The sequence below is a fragment of the Nanorana parkeri genome, unplaced genomic scaffold (assembly GCF_000935625.1).
Source record: "Nanorana parkeri isolate BGI_ZX_2015 unplaced genomic scaffold, ASM93562v1 scaffold143, whole genome shotgun sequence".
Classification (NCBI taxonomy): domain Eukaryota; kingdom Metazoa; phylum Chordata; class Amphibia; order Anura; family Dicroglossidae; genus Nanorana; species Nanorana parkeri.
Window position 1 is genome coordinate 675,401 of NW_017306411.1, and position 26,174 is coordinate 701,574.

Here is a 26,174-nt window from a genome sequence, read left to right on the forward strand (position 1 = left end):
TATATAAATATATATACATATATATATATGTATGTATGTGAGAGCGAGAGAGCGAGAGAGCGAGAATGCAAGCAACAGGGCAAATGAGCAAAACAAAAAGCTGATGTTTTATGACAGTTCCACTGGCTGCTTATATTACCATTCCCTCCATCTGGCTGCTGGGGTAAAAAAATATATATAATATTTTAGGAGGCAGGTAACATGTGACTTACTTTCTTTCCTCCTATGTGACTGTGCTGCTGCTTGTTGATTGGATGCTCAAGCACGCAGTACTGTCACATGGAGGTGGGGGAGAGTCCTCAGCGCTGTGTAAGTTGCAGATTGCACAATTGTAGTTTATGAAGGGCTTTTTCTCATCCTGCATGAGAAAAGGAAGCCAAGTATAGGCAGCAGGCAGTAGGAGAGGATGTCATGAAATACATCGATTGTTTTGGCTTACATTGGAGTCTCCCATTAAGCATTATCTTTCTGTATTTTCACATTTAAAATGGATTTACTATTATTTTTAGGTCGATAAAGCCTAAAACAGTTATTAAACTTTAGTAAATATCTATGATATACATTACCTGTAAAAATCATAGAGGTAAATCAAGATAAACATAAACAATGATTTAATATACTTCTGGTGGTAGTTCTGGGTTCTGCAACAGAGTATTATTTGTTCATATGATACTATGATAATTCAAGATTATGATTGAATAACCTACAGTTGGTCTTTATTAAATTCAAATAATACGAAATTAAATAATGAAATTAAATATGACAGTCCTTTTCTTTTTTTATCACTAGAAATTAGCGTTATGCTTTAGCCAGTGGACAGCACTATTAGATCAACCACAGGTAACTAACAAAAAAAAACATAATGCGGGAGACAATTGTTGAACTTGTGTTGCATGCAATTTGGTATGTTTTAATATATATGTGGTGTCTCTTATACAGAGATTTAAAACCCCAGCCAAAACATTTGAATAAGCTGCTTATTTGAACAGATTTTAAATACTTTTGGGCAAGATAGAAATAGATGATATAGGGGTGTAGAGATTTAGCACTGTAATGAGGAGAACAATGTTATAATCTGTACAAGTGTCGATACAATCCCAATAAAAAGTTAAATTCTTATATTTTTAGCATAACAGGATTGTACTTACATCTCCATGAAGGTTCCATTTCATGTTCTCAATGACTATACTGTAGCTATTTGCCATCTGCTCAGAAATAAACCTGTACAGTTAGTGTGTATTTATCCTTCTGTGTGTTTGCAGCAAAAATGTAAATACAGATAAAAGAAAACGTAATTAATTACAAAGAGAACCAATATAGTTTATAGCTTTAAACTAACGGGGTAAAGAGCAGTTTGTTTTACCTTTTCTGAGTATGATTGACTTTTTAATGTTTAAGTAGGCTTGCTGGCCACTATTTTTAGTAATTCACTTTGCAAAATTCAACTTCTAAATGCTTTAAAGTAAATCTGTAACATCATTATAAAAGAAAGCCTCTATTAGTATTTTTTTTAGAGTTTTTGTGAATCTTATATGGCATGGGGATCTAATGATTATTGCACAAAAGTTTTGTATGGTACCTCTCCAGTAAAGTTAAACATACAAGAAGGTCAAACGTATGCTATAATAGAAAACACATAAACTAATATCAGAAACAAATAAAGTAATGCTACTACCTACTATTATACTTCAAAGGGTATTAAATATTTGGAACATCATTTTTATGATGGAGTAATTCTGTCTGCAAAATTCTTTCTACAGTTTTTTATGGCAATTTAAAATATACTTTAAAGCTTACTGCCAACATAGCAGTCTAGAATAGCAGAAGTAACAATATTTATAAATTGATAATCTGTGTGATTTAAGGAGATTTTTTAAGTCAGAAATATGGGAGCTGCCATTGCTGACTGTTTTCTCAAGGTACATGCTGTATGGCTGGAACCTGCACCGTTTAAAAAAAACCAAAACAATCAGCAATGGCAGCTCCAATATTTCTGTCCCGATGATTTTTCTTAAGCTTACCAGGTTTATTTTCAAGAAATAATTAAATCAATACAATCCACAGTGTGTTAGATAATATTATTTAATATAATGACCTGCCTTAAAGTATTATTCATAGATACTAAGTGAATCATGTAACTTTATTGAAAATATGATAATGGAATAGAAAAAAATGTCCTGTATATTTCAATGCAACAATGCATCAGTTTTCATTAGATATTCACAGCAGGGTTCTGCAAAATTAATAAACCATTTTAAGAGCTCTTTGTAGACACATCTATACAAAAGTATTAATGAGATGCTAAAGTGGCTGGCTGCACCTAGTATACCTATTGGACTAACTAAAATCCAATCTATTTTGTTTTCAATCAACCTATATTGTTACTGTCATGAATATGAGTGTATAGATGTATAAGTCAAGCCATATATCTGACCACAGGGTGCAGATCCTAAGACAAGATAGCACAGGGCAATCAATTTGCATAAAGCCTATATTTGAATCCATACATTTCCATTCATTTGTGTTTTACAAGCTAGTATAATATGTTACCTTTATAGTATCTATAAAGTAATATTCATGCTGTGTCGTTTTAACTGAATCTTACCTCTTAGAAAGGAGACATTTACCAGTTTAATTAGATAGAATACCTTGCTAATGATAAGTCCATTAGCATCCAGATTCATAATATAATGTAATGGTTAATTACTTTGTGGATGGCTTCATTTTTAAGAATTATATCTGGTGTCCAGGAACAAAGCAGCGTCCAGAGTTTTCTCAAAAGATACACTCACATTTTCTGTCTGTGACTACAATACAAAATGTTCCATTATAGAATGTGATGTGGTTGGAAGTACTTGATGATTAATTCATGTCTCTTTAATTTTATGGTTCTTATACAAATGCATTAGGAGACACATTTTTTGCAAAGATATGATTTGTGCATAATATAAGCAAAACTAATTTCTTCTGTTCCCACTAATAAAATGAGTATCATGTGAACTAGGCCAGTTTTAACAGCAGGGCTGCTATCCAATAAATCCTGATCACTTATCACTGTAGCTTTCCAGGAAGCATTTAGCACATTCCCAGGTGTATTCGCCTATTAGTTTATGTTTCTGTATAGCCAAGCACTATTGATTTATCATGGACACTCGCTGTGCTACAGACATCTGCTTTGTGTGCACCTATAGATGAATGTTTGGAGCTAGATGTGTTCCAAAAGTAGAACTCTTAGTATGATCTAACCTGTATTTCATTATATTTTTGTCCAGTTTGTTTTTAGGTCAAACACACCTAAAGATCACATTCTTGTAGCACACATATGTAATATTTAACCAATCTGTGTTTGCTCTGGCCGTTAATTGATAAGATCAGGGTTCACCCGTACTAGACCTTAATTAAAAATTAATTTTGACCTAAGTCACTGAATCCCAGATCAAATTAAAATCACATTTAATTTGACTCCATAGTCAAGCTGATTGATTAACTAATTTAAAAAACTGTGTTTCACTTTATCTAGATTGGCTTAATAGATGAGCTATATATATATATATATATATATATAGTCCAAAAATGCTCTATGTCATACGAAGACTCATATTAGGTGGGTACTTAGCTCTACCAATAAAATTTCCTTATTACTATAAATACAGGGGTTTATCAAAAAGGACCACTCAAAGTTCCCTTACACAATCTATGTTTCAAAGCTTCATTACCCAAGACAACACCAATGTTTATGACATAAATACAAAAACAGCTCTATGACCTAAGTGGCTATTATATTATTTTTTTACTGACACTATACCAATTGCAATGTAAAATACACCTAAAATTTCCTCCATACATATAATTACATTTCTTGTATACTACATTGGTGAGGTCTAAACGTAACCTGGCAATGAACTGGCTAAAAAAAATTCTAATAGCTAATATACTTGATAATCCATAAAGATATGAACAATGTGCTCTGCCCAAAAAGTCTGCAATGATTCTAAACATTTTCAGACAATCTTTACTATTGAAATACTCTCCGACCGATAATAGGATTCATTAATCTTTATTATTGCGAGGATACGGAACACAAATCTCCCAGCATATCGATCATGAATCAATCACTATGTACCTCGCTATAATCATAGGACAGTACAGTGGTGATTTCTGTATTCACTGCTCAGTTCTTTCGCATTTGCTACACATCATCAGTCCCTAAATTGCACATTGGGATCATTCACTTTAGGAAGCATGTGAATAAGCTGGCCACCCCATCTGACATGTATAAATCAACTCATCCACACAGCGGAACACAGGGATACATCATCCCAACCGCTGCAACTGCCATAGTTCAAACAGTGCATTTAGCCCTATTATTGGTGGAGGCCGTTTCGATAATGATGATTGTCTGAAGATGTTTGGATAGTTGTAGGCTTATAAAGTATATTGGGTACCTCCAGCCAAGAGCCTTGGCTGGATGGGGTGCCTTCTTGTGGGTGATTCCGAGTCCTGGTCTGGTGCTGGAGCAGAGGAAGCAGTAAAAGAGCTGGTGGAAGGGAAAGAGGTGAGGTACTGCTCACCCACACTAGCCACATTGTGCACCCATGAAGACACTGGGGGCCCTGTGTAGGGGGAGGCAGACAGAGAATGGCTAGCCATTTTTTGGATGCAGGTAGGAAGGTCTATCCCTCCACCTTCTTACACAAACTTTGGGGCATATTTTTTCACACTTATCAGACGTAAGAGAGATTATATATATATATATATATGTATATATACACTATTGACCCCTGCAATGCATTCACTAATGTTGTAAATTATACTCCTGACTACAATACATTCCTGATCTCTGTACCATATACACTCTGTTATCCATTATACTCCTGACCCCTGCACTGTATTCTTTACATTGTAACTGTATACCCTATGCTGTACATTATACCCCTGCACTGTATACACTACGGTGTACATTATACTTCCGACACCTGCACTGTATACTCTGTTTTATGTTACACTCCTGACACCGGATACTACATTCACTATGTTGTACATTGCACTCCTGTCCCCTGCACACTATGATATACATATACTGCTGACCCCTGCAATGTGTGTACTATGTTGTATGTTATACTCCCTACACTGTATATGCTATGTTATACTCCTGACCCCTGCACTGTATATGCTATGTTGTACAATATATTTCTGACCCTCTGCACTGAATTCACTATGTTGTACAATATACTCATATCCTTGTACACTATGTTATGTATTTATTATTGGTATTTATATAACACAGACAATTTACCCAGCACATTCACATCAGTCCCTGCCCTCAAGGAGCTTACAATCTAAAGTCCCTATCTCACATACATACATGGGCCATTTTAGACAGGAGCCAATTAACCTACCATCATGTCTTTGGAGTGTGGGAAGAAACCCACAAATGCACAGGAAGAACATACAAACTCCTTGCAGGTAGTGACCTGGGCAGTATTCGAACTAGGGACCCGCAGTGCTGCGAGGCAGAAGTGCTAACCACTACACCACCTTTATACGCCTGCTCCCTGCACCATATTTTCTACATTGTACATTATAGACCTCACCCCTGCATTGTATTCACTGTGTTGTACGTTATACTTCTGACCCCTGCATGGTGTACCCTATGTTGTACATTATATTCCTAACCCATCCATTATACTACTAACCCCTGCACTGTATACGCTATGTCGTAAATTATACTTCAAAAGCCTGCGCTGAATACTGTTTTATGCTATACTCCTGACCCCAGCACTACACTCTCTTTGTTGTACATCATACTCCTGGCCTCTACACTTTGTACGCTATGATATGTTATACTCCTGACCCACGAACTGTGTATGCTATGTTGTACATTACACTACTAATCCCTACACTGTATATGCTATGTCTTATGTTATACTCCTGACCCCTGCATTGTTTACACTATGCCATACTTATATGTTATACTCCTGACCCACGAACTGTGTATGCCATGTTGTACATTACACTACTAATCCCTACACTGTATATGCTATGTCATATGTTATACTCCTGACCCCTGCGTTGTTTACACTATGCCATACTTTATGCTCCTGACCCCTGCACTGTATATGCTATGTTATATATTATACTCCTGACCCCTGCACTTGTACATTACAGTACAAGGCTCTTAGGTTTATTACACATGATTTTTGCCACCTACAAGAGTATTTAACCAATCAGCAGCCACAACAGTTGTTGCATTACTCAGCAGAAAGGTCACTGTCAAATAATGTTTTCTAAATATTTCATGTCACATTTGTTTGCAGTACAACTGGTGTTTATCATTGTTTTCTCTACAAGAACTATTGAATATGCCTCTTGTAGAACCACACCTATTTTAATTAAATGCCCCATCCCAAACCAAAGTACACTGTGATAGGACGGCACCATGTCACAATGCAAATATGCATTTGGAGTGTAGTTTAGCATGTGAGGTGAGAGGTGAGGGTTTAGCCACGGTAAAGAGAGGCACTAGTCTCACCTAGGGTTCTTACCCATACAGGGTAAGGGGCTCCAGGAGAAAAAACAACTTTTTCTCTAGCATTATTCAATCCTGGATTAGATCCTGGAGCCAAGAGGCTTTGTAAAGTACTGGTTAGGAGGAAACCTCCAATCCCAGCATCCACCATTTGATGATGACCTGTGCACCCTCATTGTGCAGGTGTGCACAGCCCTAAAATATTGGTACTGACTAGAGTTCAGGGCTCCACCCAGGAGGCAGGGTGGGAACCAGTGTGGCCAGATGATGTAGTTGTGCACAAATCTTATGAGAGAGAGTACTGTCTGGAGGATCAGACAATGACCTGAAGTGTGACGCCAGAGCAGCAGTGCTGCAGGGGGCTCGTAAAGTATTTGCATTTGCTTTGTGGCATTGGAAGAGTAATGCTAAAAACCTCTGTGAGGGCAAACTTTTGTGTCTCAACTGAATCTAAATATATAGTACTTTTTAAAGGTTGTAGGCGCTGGTCAATAATAACTAAATGAATAGTTTTTATTTATCAATTAACAACCTACAAAATGCATAAACATAAAAATGTAAATAAAATCGATGTTTGGGGTTTCCATCCATTGCCTTTAAAACAGCACCAGTTGGTCCTGCTGACTGTCAAAATACCTGAACATTGCCTGTACCCGATTGGTTGCGGGTGCTGTCCAGCTGACAATTTTATTTTCCAGTGCTTTGGAATCAGCCTTCAATGTCATTAAGTTTAGGAAAGTAGAGGATCACTAGCACTCGAGTTCAATGTCATTAAGGTAATTTACAGGAGTATATCCTGTGACTACGTTTTATTGCTTGACATGCTATTCATAGTCATTCTGGCTCTGCACTGAGCACCAATGTCCCTTCTTCACCCCACTGAATACCTATGTCCCCTTTTTTACCACAATGAATACCAATTACCAACACTTACTGGTAGTTATTGCTGGCCCCAACACTTACTAGGGGTTATTGCTTGCCCTGACACTTACTGCGGGTTACTCCTGGGGTTTACCATTGCTGGCCCTGACATTTGTTGGGGGTTATAGCTTGCCCTAACCCTTACTGAAGGTTAATGCTGGTTGGTATTGCTGGACCTGACAATTACTGTGGTTTTTCATTGCTGGACCTGATACTTGCTGCAGGTTATTGATGAACTTGACACATGTTGGGTGTTATCATTGATTCTACTGACCGCAATGTTGGGGGCTATTGTTGCTGCCACTGACACATACAACGCAGCTTTTTTTACTCTCACAATTCTGCAGTGTACCCCCAGGCCCTATTTGGTCTAAACCATAGCAAAGTGGTAAAGGTGGCACACTACATGCAATACTGTAAAAGAACACCCACTTTATTGATCACACACACTTTTTAGCCACACCCACATGCCTGCAGTGGGCAACATTTTTCTCCTTAACCTCCCCAGGATATAAAATTATCAATGCCACTTTATCCACCTATCAGCATTCAACTTGCACTGCAGCACAATTGATTACCTTCTTGTGCTGCCTTTCCCTCCTTCAGTCTATGTTTTACTGCACATAGAAGTCCAGGAGGCTGAATCAAGACAAATTCAGGTACAAAACTTGCATTAAAAATAGATTCAAGGATGTTTTATTGAATTGAGAGCTGCAATCATTTGTGTACTTTAAATCTGCCTGGAGCAAAGCTTAGTTAGCTTTCATTTTTCACCGCTGTCATTCATCTGAAACAAGCTAACCAAGTATTAAAAAACAGTAGCTTCAGAATTCAATATAAAAAAGAAAAGCTCCATCCCAATATTTTAACAAAATAGTACGGTTTTACTTTAGATAAATGAGTCAAAATGATGCACTGATCTTTGCAATAACATTTCCCCTTGCTATCATGGTGGGCTTGCTACAAAATTTGTGTATATTTGTCTTTATGATGACATGTTTCAAATCCCCATCACTGATCATTTACATCATTAAAACATTTTTTTTCAGATTTCGAATTTTGTGATGAACCTTTGTAACTCCATTTACAATAAAATGAAGGTCAATGAGGTAAGGATATTAACTTGAATCTGAATGAGAAAGACAGTATACAGTATGCTTAAGCACTGCCCACCTGTGTTTAGTCTTGACATCCAAAGTCAACACCCAACCAGGTGAGTTCTGCACATCATGCATTAAAGTGACACTAAACTTGGGAGTTCAATCTTAAAAATGCATTCAAGTACCCTGAATATTAACAAAAATGTATCTTATTTATGTATCAGTCGGCTGTAGATCCTCAAATCATCTCTGAATTGGTGCTGACACTGTCCTTCCTTCTGGAGGGTGGCTACTTTTGTTCCCCATGGTCCCTGTGTGTGTTGTAAAGTAGCCACCGCTCCAAGCTCACTCCCATGATGGACTATAATTTCAATACAAATTAGTAAACTAAATGCGGTATTGTAGCACATCACGGGATTAAGCTTGGAGCGGTGGCTACTTTACAACACACACAGGGATCATGGGGAACAAAAGTAAGAAATAAGTATTAAAAGTAATCCATGCCCTTCTAAATGGAAACAGTGTCTTTTCAGTTAGTTTGCATATGATTTTAGTGTAAGAGAGGTGTATAGTTTGCAACTACATATTTATATGTGGGCAGCCATATTTGCTGGCACATGCTTGGAGCAGAAATGGGACCAGAAAGAATCTGGACTGTACTGCTTTTGCGTGCATATCACTAAACACTTGTTGCAAGGTGTATTCAGTATACCGTGCAGCAAATGTTCAGTGATATGCAGTGTTAATGCAATACAGATTTTACTACTATATCCATGTTCTGTACTACTTGATAAATCATACAATAATATTTAAATTAAAAGTCTTATTGTAAGATTTATTAAGTTGTGCAGTACAAATGTACCAGTATGTGGTTATATTAGTAAAATCATTATTGCATTTACATTGCATATCCCCAAACACTTGCTACACGGTGCACTGCATTTGCATTCCATGTATGATACATAGAGAGGCATTTGTCAAAAATGCAATGCACCGTACAGCAAGTGTTCAGGGACATGCAATTTAAATGCAATACCAATTTTACTAATACTGGTACATTGTTCTGTACTATTTGATAAATCAGTCAGTAAGACTTTTATTTAAAATCTTGTTATATGGTTTATTAAGTACTATGGAAAAAATTTAAAAATCCATTGCAATATATATATATATATATATATTGTGATGTTCGGGGATATTAGCACATAGGGTGAGCGCTTAAGAATGCAGTCTACTCGCAATATCTTCGGTTTAAGGGCTCGGTAGCCCACTTTTATTCAACACAAAGTTCATAAATCCATCTTGGATACCCACGCAGGGGTTGACAGCATAATTAATGAAAGGCTTTAAAGCAACACAAGCATAGCCTCCTGGCTTCCACTTTAAACAGTAGCACTTCTGACCCACTGGTCCTCTTTGAAGTGCTGTCCCAGCAAAGCTCAGTATGAGACCTGAGACCGCCGCAGCCGGGACAGATCCCGACATAACTGTTGAGATCCACACAGTTGCGTGATTGACAGCTGGCTCTGCCTATCTACAGGCAGACCCAGCTGTACCCGCCCCGTCTGTTCCGCCAGTTGGCGCTGGAGGATCGGAGCGGGGAGGGGGGGAATCCCTGCAGGGAGCCATGAGTGACAGTCACAGCTCTCCGCAGGAACATGATCGAGAAGTGAGCGAGCGACTGTATGTGTTCGCTCACTTCCCGATCTATTGAGCTAACGTTTGACAGTTTCATTGTCACACATCAGCTCGAACTATGAGGTTGAGTGAAAATCACTCACCTCATAGTTCTTCTTTAAAGACATCCCTGTACAGGGTGCTTTCATATTACTGTGTCTTCAGAACATTCTTGGTTTGTAATAAGAGCAGTGAGTGATAAAAAGTACATTGTAGCTGCTCACTTGTGTACTGTCTGCCTAAGGGTCCATTTACATTATTGTGTTGATTTAACGCAACATGGGACAACTCATGCAACAAGTGTGTGTGTAATGCGGTGGCATTCATTCTGAATGACACTCCAATGCACATTGCTGATGGATGTGTGTTGCACTGTTGGGAATGGCACATGCACGTGTTTTGGTGCATTACGTAGCACATTAAATTAATACGTTGTCTTAACGCAACGCAACACGCATAACATTCTAACGCACTGCTATGGTGAAAATGGCACACTGAATAATGCTCCATACAATGAACTAGAGATAGGGAGGGGCTAGTGTCCTCTGAATCATTCAGTTCTGTTAGTGTTGGAAGCATGTGTTACATATAAAATATTCATATAAAGTATTCAATATGTACCTGCTGAAATAGAAATTCATATTTTCCTAATATTTCTATATTATAATACTAATAATAATAATATGTTTTAATGTTTCTAAAAATATATATTATAGTCCTAAATATAATACAGTATATCAAGCAAATATGTACAAAACACTATAATTACCTTTTTACTGCCAAACAGCCTATCTTAAAGAGCAATTTAAGCCAAAAGATAAAAAAAAATCGCTATGGGGATAGTTTTTTTTGGCAGAAGATCCATGCCAAGTGTCTTCGGCCAAAAAACATCTTACTCTTTCCCCAGAAACTTTTCATTTTCTGTGTACACTGTACAGTGCATGCGCCGTGCAGCGTGCACTCTCAGCTCATTCATGGCATCTCTAAGGCCCCGTTCACATGTAGCGAATTATCGCGCAATTTCCACCGCGATATCGCGCATTTTTGCCGCGCGTTATCGCGAAAAGTCGCCGGCCAATGCTATTCAATGGAGCTGTCTTAACTCCATGTCGCTCGTCGCAAGTCGCTTCTGCCGGACCCTTTTTTCGGCGGATTTTGCGCGATTTTGCCCTTTTTCTATGGAGCCCGGCGGAGAAGGTCGCGCTACCGTCGCTGGATCGTCGCTGGAACGTCGCCCCGAAAGTCGAGCTATCCCGGCCGTGTAGATCCGCTGCAAAAGGTATGTCGCTACGTGTGAATGGGGTCTAACATGTCATGAATGGGTCTGATGCCAGGAAGGAAGAAACTCCTGTGCACATATGCAGAAATTATATCATCAGTGGCCACCCAATGGCCAAAGAGGATGTCTGGGAACCCAGAAGTGGTGGCAGTGGGGATGGTGGCAGCGGTGGACCGGAGATGCATCACACAGCACTGGAGAAGAGCACACTTTTAAGGTAAGTGTGCTAAATGTGTGCTGTACATACTTATGACATACAGCAGTTTACTACCATTTTATCGCTGATTGCCCTGTAAAATGGATACACCAATCTACAGTTACATCTCACATTGGGGTTAATATTGAAATATCTGGATCAGGGAATGTTCTCATTTATGGATGATAGTGAAAATATAAGAAGACTACTAATATGTTTTGAAGGTAGTAAACCTTCTAAAACGTTTGTGTATTTGTGGTTTTTTTTTATTAAGCACACTTTCCTTATGATCTTTTCTGCACAAAAATAGTGTTGCTGTCAGAATGCAGCTGAGCAAATAGAAAATAAATAAATGAAATGTAAATATTTTAATGACTGCCCACAAGTTATTTTATGTACATCTGTCATGAAATAAACTAGGGATGCACCAATACTGGTTTTTCGGTTTCGCGTACGAGTGCCGATATTTTTTTTCCCGGTACTCACCGATACCGATACCGGAAGTCCCATTAAGGAAACTGGGTGGCGTGTATTGACTCGCCGCCTGGCTTCCAGATTAGCCAGGAAGCCTTCTCCATGCTCCCTTGTCACCAGGTGACGAAGAAGCGTGGAGATGGCTTTCTGGCCAATCAGGAAGCCGGGGTGCAGGTAATGACTTGCCGCCCGACTTCCTGCTTGGACAGCTTCCCAACCAATCAGGAAGCTGGGTGGTGTGTAATGATTCGCTGCTTAGCTTCCTGATACCGGAAGTTCCGATATCGGGATAGGCATCGGGAGCATACTCACAAGTACTCACCCAAATAATCAGTATCGGTGCATCCCTAAAATAAACACATTAGCTACAATTGTTTACGTCCTTCTGAATATTCTGGTTGTGCCTGAACTGTGTACTCCTCAGACACTGAGTGATGCATCAAACAAAGGAATGACGATAGAACTCCTGATCTGAACACTCGTTCTCAGTTAGGGCTTTTCCCCGTAGTTCTCTTAAGGGTAATGGGAGGACACAAACTAGCATCCTCCCGTCACCCAAACCTCAGTATACCGCGAGTTACAGCTCGCGGTATACTGAGACTCCGCTGCTGAAACGGATCCCCCACAATTATGTCTGGATCCACCCAGCTGCGTGAGTGACAGCTGGCTCTGCCCAGCTGTACACGCCCTCTGAGCCAGCTGTACACGCCCCGTCCGTTCCGCCAGTCAGAGCTGGAGGATCAGACGGGGGGGGGGATTTCTGCAGGGAGCTGTGAGTGACAGTCACTGCTATCTGCACGGATATTTCAAGAAGTGAGTGAGCGCCTGTATGTGTTCGCTCACCTTCCGATCTACTGAGCCAACCTGTGACAGTCTCATTGTCACAGGTCGGCTAGAACTATGAGGATGAGTGAAAATCACTCGCCTCATAATTAGGAATTACCATAGGCAAACAACTGCAGATAGAATAAAACTCTGTACAAGGAGAAGAATATGGAAAAGGTGGTAGAGGAAGAAGGAAGAGAAGAGGATAAAGTAGAAGAGTGTATCCCCAGGGTTCAGGGGAATTCACTCAGGTCAAATTTACTTACATGGGAAAAAGTTAGAGTAGCCGACGATCAAAGTCATGCAGCGCAAGATCCATGGGTCCCAAACCTTCAGAGTATCATTTTTTATTCATTGTTTGAAACAAATCATATTATTTTTTTTCCTTATGTTTTCCAGGGGAACAATCAAGAGGTTTATAAAAGAGTAAGTGACAAAAAGACATACAGTATATATTCTATATGCATGGTGTATCCATTAAGAGTATAACTATACTGTTGTTTTCACAGTTTTTATTTCACTACTCCAGGGCACAAGATCCTGCTCTAAAAACTGGGGTGAGTACAAACTAGTGTTCTCTGTTAGTTGTGGAATGTTAAAATTACAGCTAAATGATACAACTTACATTGCTAGCCAAAGCTAACATTGCCTTTATTAATTAAGATAATTATCTCTCTCTACCCCCAAAATGGCTTGTGTACTTGGATATCTGACTTTCTCTCTGATTAAGCATTTTGGAAGGGTTTGAAACATGATTTTTACGTTTCAACATGGAAAAGTGTTCCTGTACATTGATTTCTGGAAAGTGCTTTGTTTCACCTTTAGGATTCTTAAATTCAGCACGCTATTTATTCTAATGCTTCTGAATTAAAATTTTCACTATACAAATCTATTTGAATGCAAAGAAAAGCAAGTTAGAGGAAAGTCAAAATCAGATGGGAAGCATCATAAACTGATCTCATAGGCAACCCATTTCCCCAAAAGCAAGCTGCGTTTGACTTCTGATTCTCACACATTTGTATGCAAACCTTGAGTTCATGTGGTAGGCAAACCAGACAGTGGCTGCTGCCAGAATAAGGATCACCCATATGAGAGCTCAAGTTAATCATAGTTAAAAATGATTAATAATGTTATAACACTTTTGCTTAGCATACAGTTGAGCAGGATGTTGTGGTTGCAGTGCAATGGTAGAGCAAAGGTCCTGCAAGCATCATATCATATCTTTGATTTCGGTGAACCTTCTGTTCCTTACATGTCAATAGGTATAATAAATACATTTTTTTAAATGTATCCCTTGCATTGCTTCACACATAGGTTTTATATGAAGCAATGAATACCATTATTTTTATGGTCTCTTTATAGGAATCACAAATTTCTACAGAAGAGTTGACAAAAAAGGTATGCTTATATGGTTTGTCCTGATGTTTCCAATAATAGTCGTACAGTGTACTGGAAGCTTGTTAAAGTGTATGTAAACCCAATCACTAAAATCTCATATAACCTTTAACATGGCCCAGTCTGTGGACCCAGTCATCTGTAAGGACTTTTTAAGAATGGCCTGCTGGACAAAATTAACAGGGTTATTCACAAAAGGGTGAAGAGTTGGGAGAAGGCAGGAGACGTGAACAATCTAGAACAACATAGCTGATTTGGAAAAATTCTCCAATTCAGATCACTTTCCAGTTCAGCTATTTTGTCCTAGATTGGTCACTTCTCCTGCCTTCTCCAACTCTTCACCCTTTAGTGAATAGCCCTGTAAATAATAAAAGTTTATTTGATGTTGTCTCTGAAGATGGTATCAATGTAGGAAAGTAGTTTGTATGTTTTTTTCTGATTGATAAATTGTATTACCAATAAATTGTAAAACAGTTTAAATGTGTAATTTATAGATTTAACTTCAGTGATTTTCAATGGCAAAACCTATAGTCTGTCCTGGAAGCCTGTAATGAGCATTCAGTGCTAATAGTACAGCTTTTGCTGAATTGGCTTGTTTATCCATAATGCTAATTTTCATTTCCAGTCTAATAAGTGTGTTTTTCCCTGATGTGCTGCACATGATCCACATGTGACCACAGCCCTGGCAAACCCCTATTCAGTTCTGATAAACTGAAAGGATTCCCCATAGCTCTCTGCATTTCCCGGATTATGTATTCTGCACATTTACAGCTGTTACAGTATTGATTGCAATGACAATAGCCTTTATTTTGGATATATCTTCGAGCAAGAGTAATCTGGTGCTATACATATTGAAGCTAATTAATAATTTTTCCTGTATTTTAATAAGCTGGTGAACTTGAAGCTGGTTCAGCCACACACTTAAAGTCCTGGCCACGCAAGTAATGGCCAGCCCTGGTTTAAACCCAGCACTGGCCGATTCCCATCCCTTTCTGAGCAAAGCCTCGGCTTTCATATCCATCGGGTCCTTCAGTGCCCCCATGTCCTCAAATGACAAATCAGTCTTTTTGGAGACCTTTGATAGAGATGCTACAGCTTGCGGTATGCTGAGACGCCGCAGCTGAAGCGGATCCCGACAATTATGCCGGGATAGCATTACAGGGTCTAGTGTGGGTACAAAGGAACACTTATGACATACCCTTTATTGTAATAATACTAGCTATGATATTTCTTAGTGTGGATCAGACAAAAACTGTTTTTCATTTATCATGATGATGGGGAGGAGGAGACTTGAGACTGAAGGATGACCTCCTACAGTGTATCAGCAAAAGGACCACACTATCAACAATGTAAGGTGCATGAGGCTCTAGCACTAGTAATTCTGCAATTGCAGACTGGCCACCAGTGCTAATATTCTTTCACAGAAAGCTTCTTGTTCTCCTCATCATCATCTCATAGGCTGATACTTATTTCCAAACAAAAACACCTGTACCTCCAAATATCATATAACATTTTACTTGGTTTGGAGCAAGTTGTATCTCTATTTCATTGTTACTTTGTGGATCCATGAGCAGACAGGCCCTCACCAAGTTTGTAAATCATTAACCATGTCTGGTATTAGTTAATGGAGCTGCATTTATGAAGTAAAAATGTACTCCATACAGATTATTTTTCTGTGTGCATCCATAACAATATTTTAGCAGCAATTGAATTTGTATTATTATTATTATTATGTTAATAACATTTTATTTCCATAGTATTTTATTATGTTAGTACGTGCCGCCTACTGATTTTAGTATAGGCAGCAGTTTGATGACTAATGATAAGCAAAGATCATTACAATATCACCCAAACTTTTTAATGCTGGATGTAATATGTTTTCCAGGATAGCCCTGGTAAGATGGGAAGGCCATTTTTCCTTTTCAGGGTATGCTTTATATGTCTATTTAGTCTTTAGTGCATGTGTTGGTCTTTTGTGCTCCAAAGGGTAGTAGAGTTTGGATATAGTCAATGAAGGTCTCTGTGCAGAACTATAATTGGGGTAACCAACATAAATTATATGTGCAGCTGCCTGACTAGATACTTGGCATGTGTGCCTGTTTCTCAAAGCTTAAAGGATCATGAATAGTTATGCGCAGAACCCTCAATGCCAATTTTCAATGTACTGTATGTATTGCATGCAGTCCCTGTATTGTAACAGAACTTTTCCCTGCTTATTGTACAGCAATGCTTAAAAAATACTAAATGTATACATGTTAAAATGAATGTAGCCCCCCAAAACAAAAATGTAATATATTGCAGCCTACTACTCCTTGGATGTGGTAGCTGTGTTAGTTTTCCTTATTTAGGGTTTTTTTTTTTACCTGGTACCTGAGCCAGTAACACACATCCTGTAGGAGGGCAACGTTTACTTACTATACTGTATTTTTGGAGGGGGCAGCATTGTCACTCTAGGCTGCTCTCCTGATTTGGAATACCGACACCCCCTTCCCTCCTCATCACAAAAACATGGGTGGGAGTAGTTTTTGTAGTCCACAGAATATAGCTGGGGTAACTGCATCTTGCAGATCATAATTTTGTTTACACAGCCCTTAGGTCAATGTTTAAGATAGCCATACCTGCAGTAAGGAATGAATCTAGGGGATTATGTTGCTGATATACACAGTAGTATATCATGCAGTATATACTATGTATTAATAACAACCACTTTATTTTTCCCCTAACAGCCTAGAAATGGAAGAAAAGTTTCCATAGATGAACACTAGCATATCCTTAAAGGTATATACTGTATATGCACGATGGTGTGTGTAATACAAGACAGTTTTTATTTTTACACCAGTTTGTGTTTATTATTTGTGTCTTGGTATTGTTATCTAACTAACACGCTCAGATTCTTATCGTTATATTGACGATTAGCTTTTAGTGAAATCTTAGGGAACATTTCCAGGAATGGTTTTACATTTGGGTGCTGATTATTCTACAAGATGAAGTGATACACGAAAGGGTCCACTTATGCAGAATACTTGGAGCCTAATGCTTCTTAGTAATAATGTATGTGTTTTGTATTTACATGAAATTACTAACTAGCCAAATATGCAAGAGATGGGTAGATCTAATCTCCTTTCATCACTGAACACAAAGAATAAAAAGGGTTATTCAATAAAAGTCCAAAAACAGTGATTTAAAAAAAAAAAAAAAAACTTGCAGTTACCTGTTTCAACAAACCAGAATTAATTTACAGTGCTGATTTATTTACTTACTGTATTCTTGGTCTTTATATAGCGCCAGCAATTTATGCAGAGCTTTACACAGTCCACATTCACATCAGCCCCTGCCCTCAAGGAGCTTACAATCTAAGGTCCAAAATCTCACACACATACAGGGCTAATGTGGACAGGAGACAAGTAACCTTCCAGTATGTCTTTGGAATGTGGGAGGAAACTGGAGCACCCCCACGCAAGCACAGGGAGAACATGCAAACTCCTTGCAGATAGCGTCCTGACCAGGATTTGAACTGGGGATCCCCAGTGCTGCAAGGCAGAAGTACTAACCACTACGCCACTGACTGACCATTTTGCGTCACGGGTGCTCTTTTGAAAAGGGCTGCAACTGGATCTGTTGTCATAATGGCCATAAAGGAGTTTGTTGCTTGAGCCACCAGCTGTCAATGACAGTACTGAACCAAGAAGCTGAACCAATTCTCTATGGCAAAACTACAGGTCCCATGAGGCATTGCAAGACTGCAACAGCCACAGGCATGGCTCCCAGAGGCACAGTGGGATTTGTAGTTTTACTACAGCTGGAGTGCCAAGGTTGCCAACACCTGCTCTATAGCACTGTACTCCCCCAGTTACACACAAGTCCCAACAACATATTAAATAGTCTGGGTAACATTTGCACTTATTGCATGGCCATCAAATGATGACACAAGCCTGCGCAATGTCATGCAATATTTGTGCAATCACACAAACCTAAACAAACAGCAGTGTTGCACCCATTCCTACATATTCAGTCCAGACTTGTTTTCTGAGAGCCCATGTACACTGTTGCTCTAAATGTTAGTGTCCAGGTTCCCCGTATTAAAAATAGTGCCTGTTCCAATCTCTGTGCTGCAGCGCAGGGTGTTTTGAAAACTAAGTCATGTTCTTTTTTTCAGCATTTTAGTGCATTGGAAGAACCATCTAAGTCAATGACAATGCATACAAACACATATAACATGTGTTTTTATACATTTTGACACAGTAGTAACAGGAATTACCCAGCATTGGCCATTGTCTAGTAACACTATCCACTCCAAATTCTAGTTTCAAAAATGCATTGGAAACGCGAATCAAAGTGTATCAATAATGCATGTCAATGCACAAAGAAATGCACATTGACACATGACAATGCACCTGCCTAATAATTCATCTCTATATCAACATATAGATCGAAATGGACCTTAATGGTTTGGGGTCAATTTTTCTTTTTTTCTTTTTTTTTAGCTGTGTAGAGGTGAAGGCAGTAGACCATTTTTCAGGCTATAGTGTTAGTTTATAAGGGAGGATGTCACAAAGTCACAGTGTAGCAAGTCTTGTGTTTGTAGTGCGCAGAGTAAGCTTGAGAACCTGTGTACATAAGCATTTATTTGGGTCAGAACTGCTTTTCTCCCCATACAAGTCAAACATTATGCAAAAGCAGCTCAGAAGGAGGTCAGAAACAGGTCATCAGCTATGCAGTTCAAAGTTTGCTTCATCTGGCCATCTACAAAAGCTTTAATGCGAAAGACCCTTGGTGGACAGGCTGACCTGACATTTTTCTTTTTTTTTTTTTTACAGAAATTACTGAAGATATTGTCTATGGGGAACAAGGCATTATCGAGGATCTTTTTGTACCATAACAATAATAATAAAATAGACACATTGGTATAATTTCACTGTCTTGCACCAAAGTTTTGTCAGAGATGCATTATTTTTTTACTGTCTCCAAAAATGTCAACTTTCTACAGCAATTTAAACAATACCTGTACTTTCACTCCAGTTGTCTTTTATTGGGCCACTTCCCCAGCCCCTTCCTGTCCCCACTCCTCTAAGATCTTTGCAGGTTGACCCGCTGGGCACCACATTGTCTCTTCTGCAAAAGTCCCACAGCTGAGCCCTGCTTCTTTTGTGCATATTGCTACATAGTTACATAGTTATATATTATATTTATAGTATATACAGTATATTAGTATAGTTATAGTATTTGAGGTTGAATAATTACAAAGGTCCATCAAGTTCAACGTGTGTGTGTGAAGTTTTGTGTGCGAGTCTCTGTGTGTTCCAGTCATGACGAGAACCTGTGCCCCTTTATGTTATGTTTCTTAGGAAGGTATCTTAATGATTTTTGAATGATTCAATACTCTCAGCTGATACCACTGCTTGTGGAGGAGAGTTCCACAATTTTACCATTCTAACAGAAAAGAATTCCCTTCGCCCCTTGTGGTTAAATCTTTTTTCTTCCAATTTTACGTGGTGGCCTCTAGTCTTCTTTAGTGAGTTTACAGTAAAAAATGTATTACTCATGTTACCATCACCTTTAAAAATTTTGTACATCAAAATCTTGTCCCCTCTTATTTGCCTCCTGAACAAATGTACATTTTGCAATCTTGCCTCATAGCTTTGGTCCCCCATCCCATTTAGTTTCATTGCACTTCTCTGGACTCTCTCCAGTTCTAGGACATCTTTACTATAGGAATAAATTAGATGGCAAGATGCATGTGTGGAAGAGTGCAACAAGGAGAACCTCAGAGGGTTGGGGACTGGTAAGAGTAAGGCTTAGCAGGGGTAGGAGGCATGGGAACGGCCCTATAAAGAATATCTGTACTAAAAGTATAGTATGCTTAAATTACCATTTTTCATTTTTAGATCTGTCATTGCACATTTCTGTTAGACAGCCTTTTATGTGATATTGTTAAAAAATATAACACTCAGAAATAATGATAAAAGGTCACACTTAATTCTATATACAATATTATATATATATATATATATATATATAGATCTATATGTATATGTAAATTGGCAGAAAAAATGTCTTGAGTTATGATTGGTTTTACACTTTTGTTGTTTTTGAAAACATTAACACATTTATGTGTATATGCTATTTATTTTTATTGAATAACAAAATGTCATGAAGTGGAAAAGAGCTGGCACTCGTAGGAATCGTCGTAATGGTGTGTGTTTATTGAAACATTGTTATGCCTTTTCAATAAAGAAACACCATTAAGAAGATTTCTACGAGTGCCAGCTCTTTTCCACTTCATTTTGTTGATTGGGTCCGGCAGAGATTCACGCTGAGCACCGCGGTCCCCATGGAGTATTGGGTCTGGGAAGGTAGAACGGCTTTATTCTTGTATAACAAAATGTCATGAATGATTAGCATACAATTTTGCAGTTCTTTTTCAAATAAGAAATCACTTTTTAGTTCTGGATACAGTAGGGAAGTGTTAAAACCCCTATCAGGTTTTTATTGCTGTTTCAGCCTCTCTGTTGGTGCTGGGGACAATTGTTTCTGGTACAGACAGTGATGGAAAATCCAGAATTTTAGAGTTGTCAGTGGCACAGGAAGAGAGGGGAACTCGTCCAGTGGTAACTCCTGGCTTTTCTGTTGAAAGCTGTCTAAGAGGAGATTTGCTCTTGCTTTGGAGAGATTCATCTTACTTCCTGGTATGTCACTGAAACAGGAAGTGAAAAGACATCTCCCTAATGAATAACAGACAGCAAAAAAGATACTGAACCATTACATATTCTATCCAAAACTGAAAAAAAAAGTTTTGACTGTAAGAAAACTGTATTGTTTTTGACCAGATTTAAACTGTTTTGTGAAGATGTTCTTTCCTTGCATATACTTCTCACTAGCTGTAACCCCCTATACGTGTATTTCTTTTTTATTTTGTTGCATAAAATACTATTGATTTACACAACTGTAATTGTAAGGTGTTACATATTTCTCATGGCCTCAGATTAAAAAACATTTGTGCTATGCATACATTGTGCTATAAGGAAATGTACGTGTACTATTTAAGAGCTAGATTTATGTGTGACCAAATGCCTTTTAAAATTCCCTTGTTCTAGTCGCAATCGTCTAATTAAATATATGGCCCTTTTCAAAGTCCACGGAAATTGCATTTCTTTGCATAGTCAATGTTTAATTGGATGTGTGTAAAAAGAGTGTTGTACTTCATAATGATATAATGGGCAAAGACAATTAAAAGTAAGCCATTAAAATATAATGGTACCCTAAAAGGTTCTCACATAAAAAGTCTCATATGTCACAATGCATTAACAGTTCTGTGAGCACAGCCTATTGCTGGGTGCTATCGGTCATTTCAGAATGGCTAGGAGAGCGTGGGGCACATACAACTAAATTATGACAAGAATCTGCAGCTGTTATAAAAAAAACTTTACATTTATATCTACAGATTTTCATATAGCTTTTACAGCTGGCTTCTACAACCTGTCTTTGCTGCTTTTTTATGGTAACAGTCAAACAGTATGGAAGCACATTGTATTAGGGTAGGCCTTAAAGTGATATTAAGGTCAAAAGGTTTTAAGCTATTTAAAATGCCGATTAAATCACTTACAGTGGATGCTGTTCCTTGATGTTTTAAAGTTTCAGTTTCCTGCAGAATCAGCTGGTTCCCAGAGTACTGGCCATGATATCCTGTTTTAGGGTGTCTCTACAAACACTAACAATCACGAACAGCAAAGCAAGCCACTCGCTTTCTCCTCCTCCATCCTCCTCCCTTCCACAGGTTAGTTGATGGACAGCTGCTAAAGGCTGCGCTGTCCTTTGTGATCTTCTCCTGAACATGAAGTTCAGGGAAGTGGAGATGAGAGAGCTGGAGCTGTTCTGAAACACGATGACTGTAAGTAATTGGGTAAAAATGTAATGAAATACTTTGCTGAGCTATGTATATTAGTTTGATCTGGATTCCTTATTGGGAAAGGTTTGACAGTTTAATACTACTTTAAAGTGAACATGTAATGTATATGAGTGTGTCTACACTAACAATACTATCAGAGTGCAAGCATCTTGTGGTGCCTGCATGTGCTACTGATAATCTTTTAATTTATGTTTGTGCACCTGAGAGCATTCAGATCCTGGGTGCACAATGACAGTAAAGGCCATGTCACACTGACAGGTGAATATTTTCTCTGCAGATTGTTTGCGATCATGTGACTGGTGAGCTGTCATCAGATGTATGATTTCCACTGTGACAATGCCCTTAGGATAATGGCTGCTTACTTCTAATCCTCAATTACAAGGGGGTTTTGCTTTATGACCAAGGCAATTTGAAGTTAATCTGTACTCATGTAAATAACTGAATTTTGCCAGATCATAGAAAAATGTCCTAACAGTACAGTAACCGAGATTAACAGATCTTTGACAGCTGACTGTGCTTGAAGACATTTTCCATACAAAAGTGTAACTGCTATCTCTATATTAAAAGTACTTGGTGTGCTGGGGAAATCAATACATAGCATATTCAAAAGGAGAGATCAACAACGGCAGCCTCCATGTTTTCCTCATGACAGCCTAGGGTGCACTTGCAATTAAATCTCTTTAATACTGAGCAAAAGAACTGCTTGCTGCCAGTATCCACATTAAAATCAGTAAATTGCTACTGAGATGATGAGCAATAAGTCAACAAGCCATTTTTCTGTTTTTAATAGAATTGTGATGAATTATAACCCCTGTCAAATGTGAATTGATTGATAATAAAAGCCGTGCTATGTGAATTAAACTACAAGGTAATTCACATAGCGCTGCTTTTAATATCAATTTTATCTGATCACGCAGATTTCAGCTGCTGCTTGACTTGATTGGAGTAGTGGCGCGAGGTTTCACATTATTCAAATTTTAATTGATGTTTGTGTCTTGGCTAGGAAGATTTACCCTGTTTATGTCCTGGTTACCATTGTCATTGAGGGCTTGTTCACACCAGCAGCCGTGCTCAACCGCACGACTGCTGGTGTGCATGTGCTGCATCGCACTATTTATTTCTGTTTTTTGTTTGCACTTTATTGACATGTCGCAAGTGACCTTATCATTAAGTTGTATAGGCTCACTGTGGTGCAGTGCACTCGTACTGCATCTCCCCGCGGTGTGCTTAAAACAGATGTTATAAAGATGTTATAGCACCAGGGTCGCTTCAAATACATAAATGGTCCATATAGTAAACTCAGTGAAAAGTGTTTTACTTTAAAGTCACCACAGAAGATAGAAAGGTACTCTTTGTGAGAAAAAGAGGGTTTTTGGTTCAGGTGTCTTTTTTCTGCATGGCTTGCTATGTAGCTGTGAATAGAATGAATATAATAGAATGTGTTTAGTTTTTTTGCTATTGTCCGTTTTCTCACTGGAGACTTTATCTTTCTATCACTTTCACTATGGTATCCCCAACAATGACGGCAAAAAACCTACAGAACAGAACATCTACCCTACCCACCCCCCTCCCGTCCAAAAATAAAATAAAACATCTAGAGCTCAATGGTAAATTTCATTACGATTCTGAAAGATGTGAAATGTAGAATATAAGTAATTTCGATAACTTATTGCATTTATACCAGGCTCACTTGGCTTACATTTTAATTGACACTTATACAGGGCCCAGCAGTAAGAAAACATTATGTGATAGTCTTCCTTGCAACTATACATATTTTATGAGTAACTGGCGCTTGGCTGCACATCTAATACAACTTATGCTGATCTATAGGCAATTTAGACTGGGAGCATATTGCATATTAAATGATGGTTATTAAAGCATTATTGTCCAAATGGAAGTCCCTGTATTTACAGTCATTGGTTGAAAAGAAGACTGAAGCCAATCACATTCTTCTACTGTATATGGCCTGTACTTCAGGGAGCTGGAGAGTTATGTTTGTATAAAGGATCCAGAACTTTATACATCACCAATGACTGCATAAAGTTTCCTCTTTCCTAACATTAATTTGTAAATGTAAAATCACTTGCGTTTGTTTTTATTGTAATTCAGTTCAGTTAAAAAACTCTTATAAAAGTATGCTTCAATAGAACAGAACGTATTGCTTTCCGCATACTGTAAACAACTATGTTTGCAGTGGTTTCTTCAAACTCAACTCTGGGCTCAGTCCCAAACCCCCAGATCCTCCTTCTGCAATTTCCTCGGCTGTAGTTTTTGCTTTTTTATTTCATACAACGCACAGGGTCTTCCTTTTTGGATCCTCTCCCAGCAATGGGCAGTCCTCAATGCAGAGAGCAGTGTTGGCATTACCTTATCTAAACATTAGCAATTGTTGAATGTTTAAAACACATTCAGTCAATCATTTCCCTGGCTGGCCAGCCAGGGCTGACATGAATAGCCGCCAATGTAGCCTAAAATATCTGGAAAAACTCATCTCATGTCTATGGACTCATATAGTGCCCATGTTGACAGACATTTGTTTATGTCAGATAGTACTGCTCTCTGATACAAGTTTATGGAAATGCAATACCCCCTTAAAGTGACACTAAACTCAGGAGTTAAATCTTAAAAATGCATTCAAGTATCCTAACTATTAACAAAGATGTATCTTATTTGTGTATCACTCAGCTTTAGATCCTCAAATCATCTCCGAATTTGTGCTGACACAGTCCTTCCTTCTGGAGGGTGGCTACTTTTGTTCCCCATGGTACCTGTGTGTGTTCCTGTGTTCTCCCATGGTGGACTACAATCTCATGTTTAGTTTACTAATTTGTGTTGAAATTATAGTTCATCACAGGAGCGGTGGCTACTTTACAACATACACAGGGACCATGGGGAAGAAAAGTAGCCATCCCCAGAAGGAAGGAGAGTGTCAGCACCAATTCAGAGATGATTTGAGGATCTACAGCCGAGTGATACACAAATAAGATACATTTTTGTTAGTAGGGTACTTAAATGCATTTTTAAGATTTCAGTGTCACTTTAAAGCAGGTCAAATGCAGGTCAGAAGCAAGTCAACTTCAGTTCAGAAGTAGTTCAACTGCCAGTCAAATGCATCTGTCAGTGAATTCTGAATGATTTCAAACTGATGCTTTAGAAGCCCAAAGCCTGTCAATGCCAGCCCTCACACTGCTGTCGACAACTGTTCTTTAGTAAGGTTGCAGTGAGGACAATACATCTGCAGGAATAATTTATTTTTCAGAGCTTACTTAATAAGAACAGAGTGTTCCTGGGAAGTGTTAAATGAAGAAATTACCTGACAACACATTTGAAGGCATATCAGAATTGATTGAATTAAAACTCAATAGCTGAAAGTGTTTTGATCAATAATCCAACTGAATTAAATAAGACTCTGAAGCATTGCACGGTGCTTTTCATGTGCATGATCAATCGTTCCAATCAATCAAGGAAGAACTCAAAGGATATACCGAATACACAATGACTCTGTTTACTGTGATCATGATGGTGTGTTTGATACTCCCTGGTTTACATAATCACTGGTGAAAGGGTGTTACCCCAGATTTTGTGGGGTAGAGCGCCCTGAGATATGCAAACAATCCTCGACTTTGGATTATTTTTCTTGCTTGATTTGGACTCAATCAAGGCTTTTAGGCATTTAGAAGGTTTTTTTTTAATTATCAACATACTGTATGTGGGCAAAAAATTATATTTTAGGAAATTTGTTTTATAAAATGTGCATTAACAAAAATATATAGCATACACATATCTAAAAATGTGGCTATATAAAGTGACTGTCACCTTACAAAAAAGTCATGGGCCAATGGGAATGTACGGGGGGAGGGAAGGGGAAGGCC

At 38.4% G+C, this 26,174-nt stretch overlaps 1 protein-coding gene and 1 long non-coding RNA gene across 2 annotated transcripts in view; both read left to right on the forward strand.

Annotated features, from left to right (window-relative positions):
• NMS (neuromedin S) overlaps window positions 1-13,573 on the forward strand; it is a 17,256-nt gene extending 3,683 nt beyond the window's left edge. The window contains exons 3-6 of the mRNA XM_018554112.1: window positions 790-840; window positions 8,500-8,559; window positions 13,401-13,427; window positions 13,511-13,573. Coding sequence (XP_018409614.1) covers window positions 790-840; window positions 8,500-8,559; window positions 13,401-13,427; window positions 13,511-13,573 — 201 coding nt within the window. The remainder of the gene's footprint in view (window positions 1-789; window positions 841-8,499; window positions 8,560-13,400; window positions 13,428-13,510) is intronic.
• A 792-nt stretch (window positions 13,574-14,365) lies between these two features.
• Window positions 14,366-25,653, forward strand: LOC108785124. Its single transcript, XR_001941112.1, has 4 exons — window positions 14,366-14,399; window positions 16,282-16,323; window positions 17,123-17,174; window positions 25,643-25,653. It is a non-coding gene; the product is annotated as an uncharacterized LOC108785124 (long non-coding RNA).
• The last annotated feature ends 521 nt before the right edge of the window (window positions 25,654-26,174 follow it).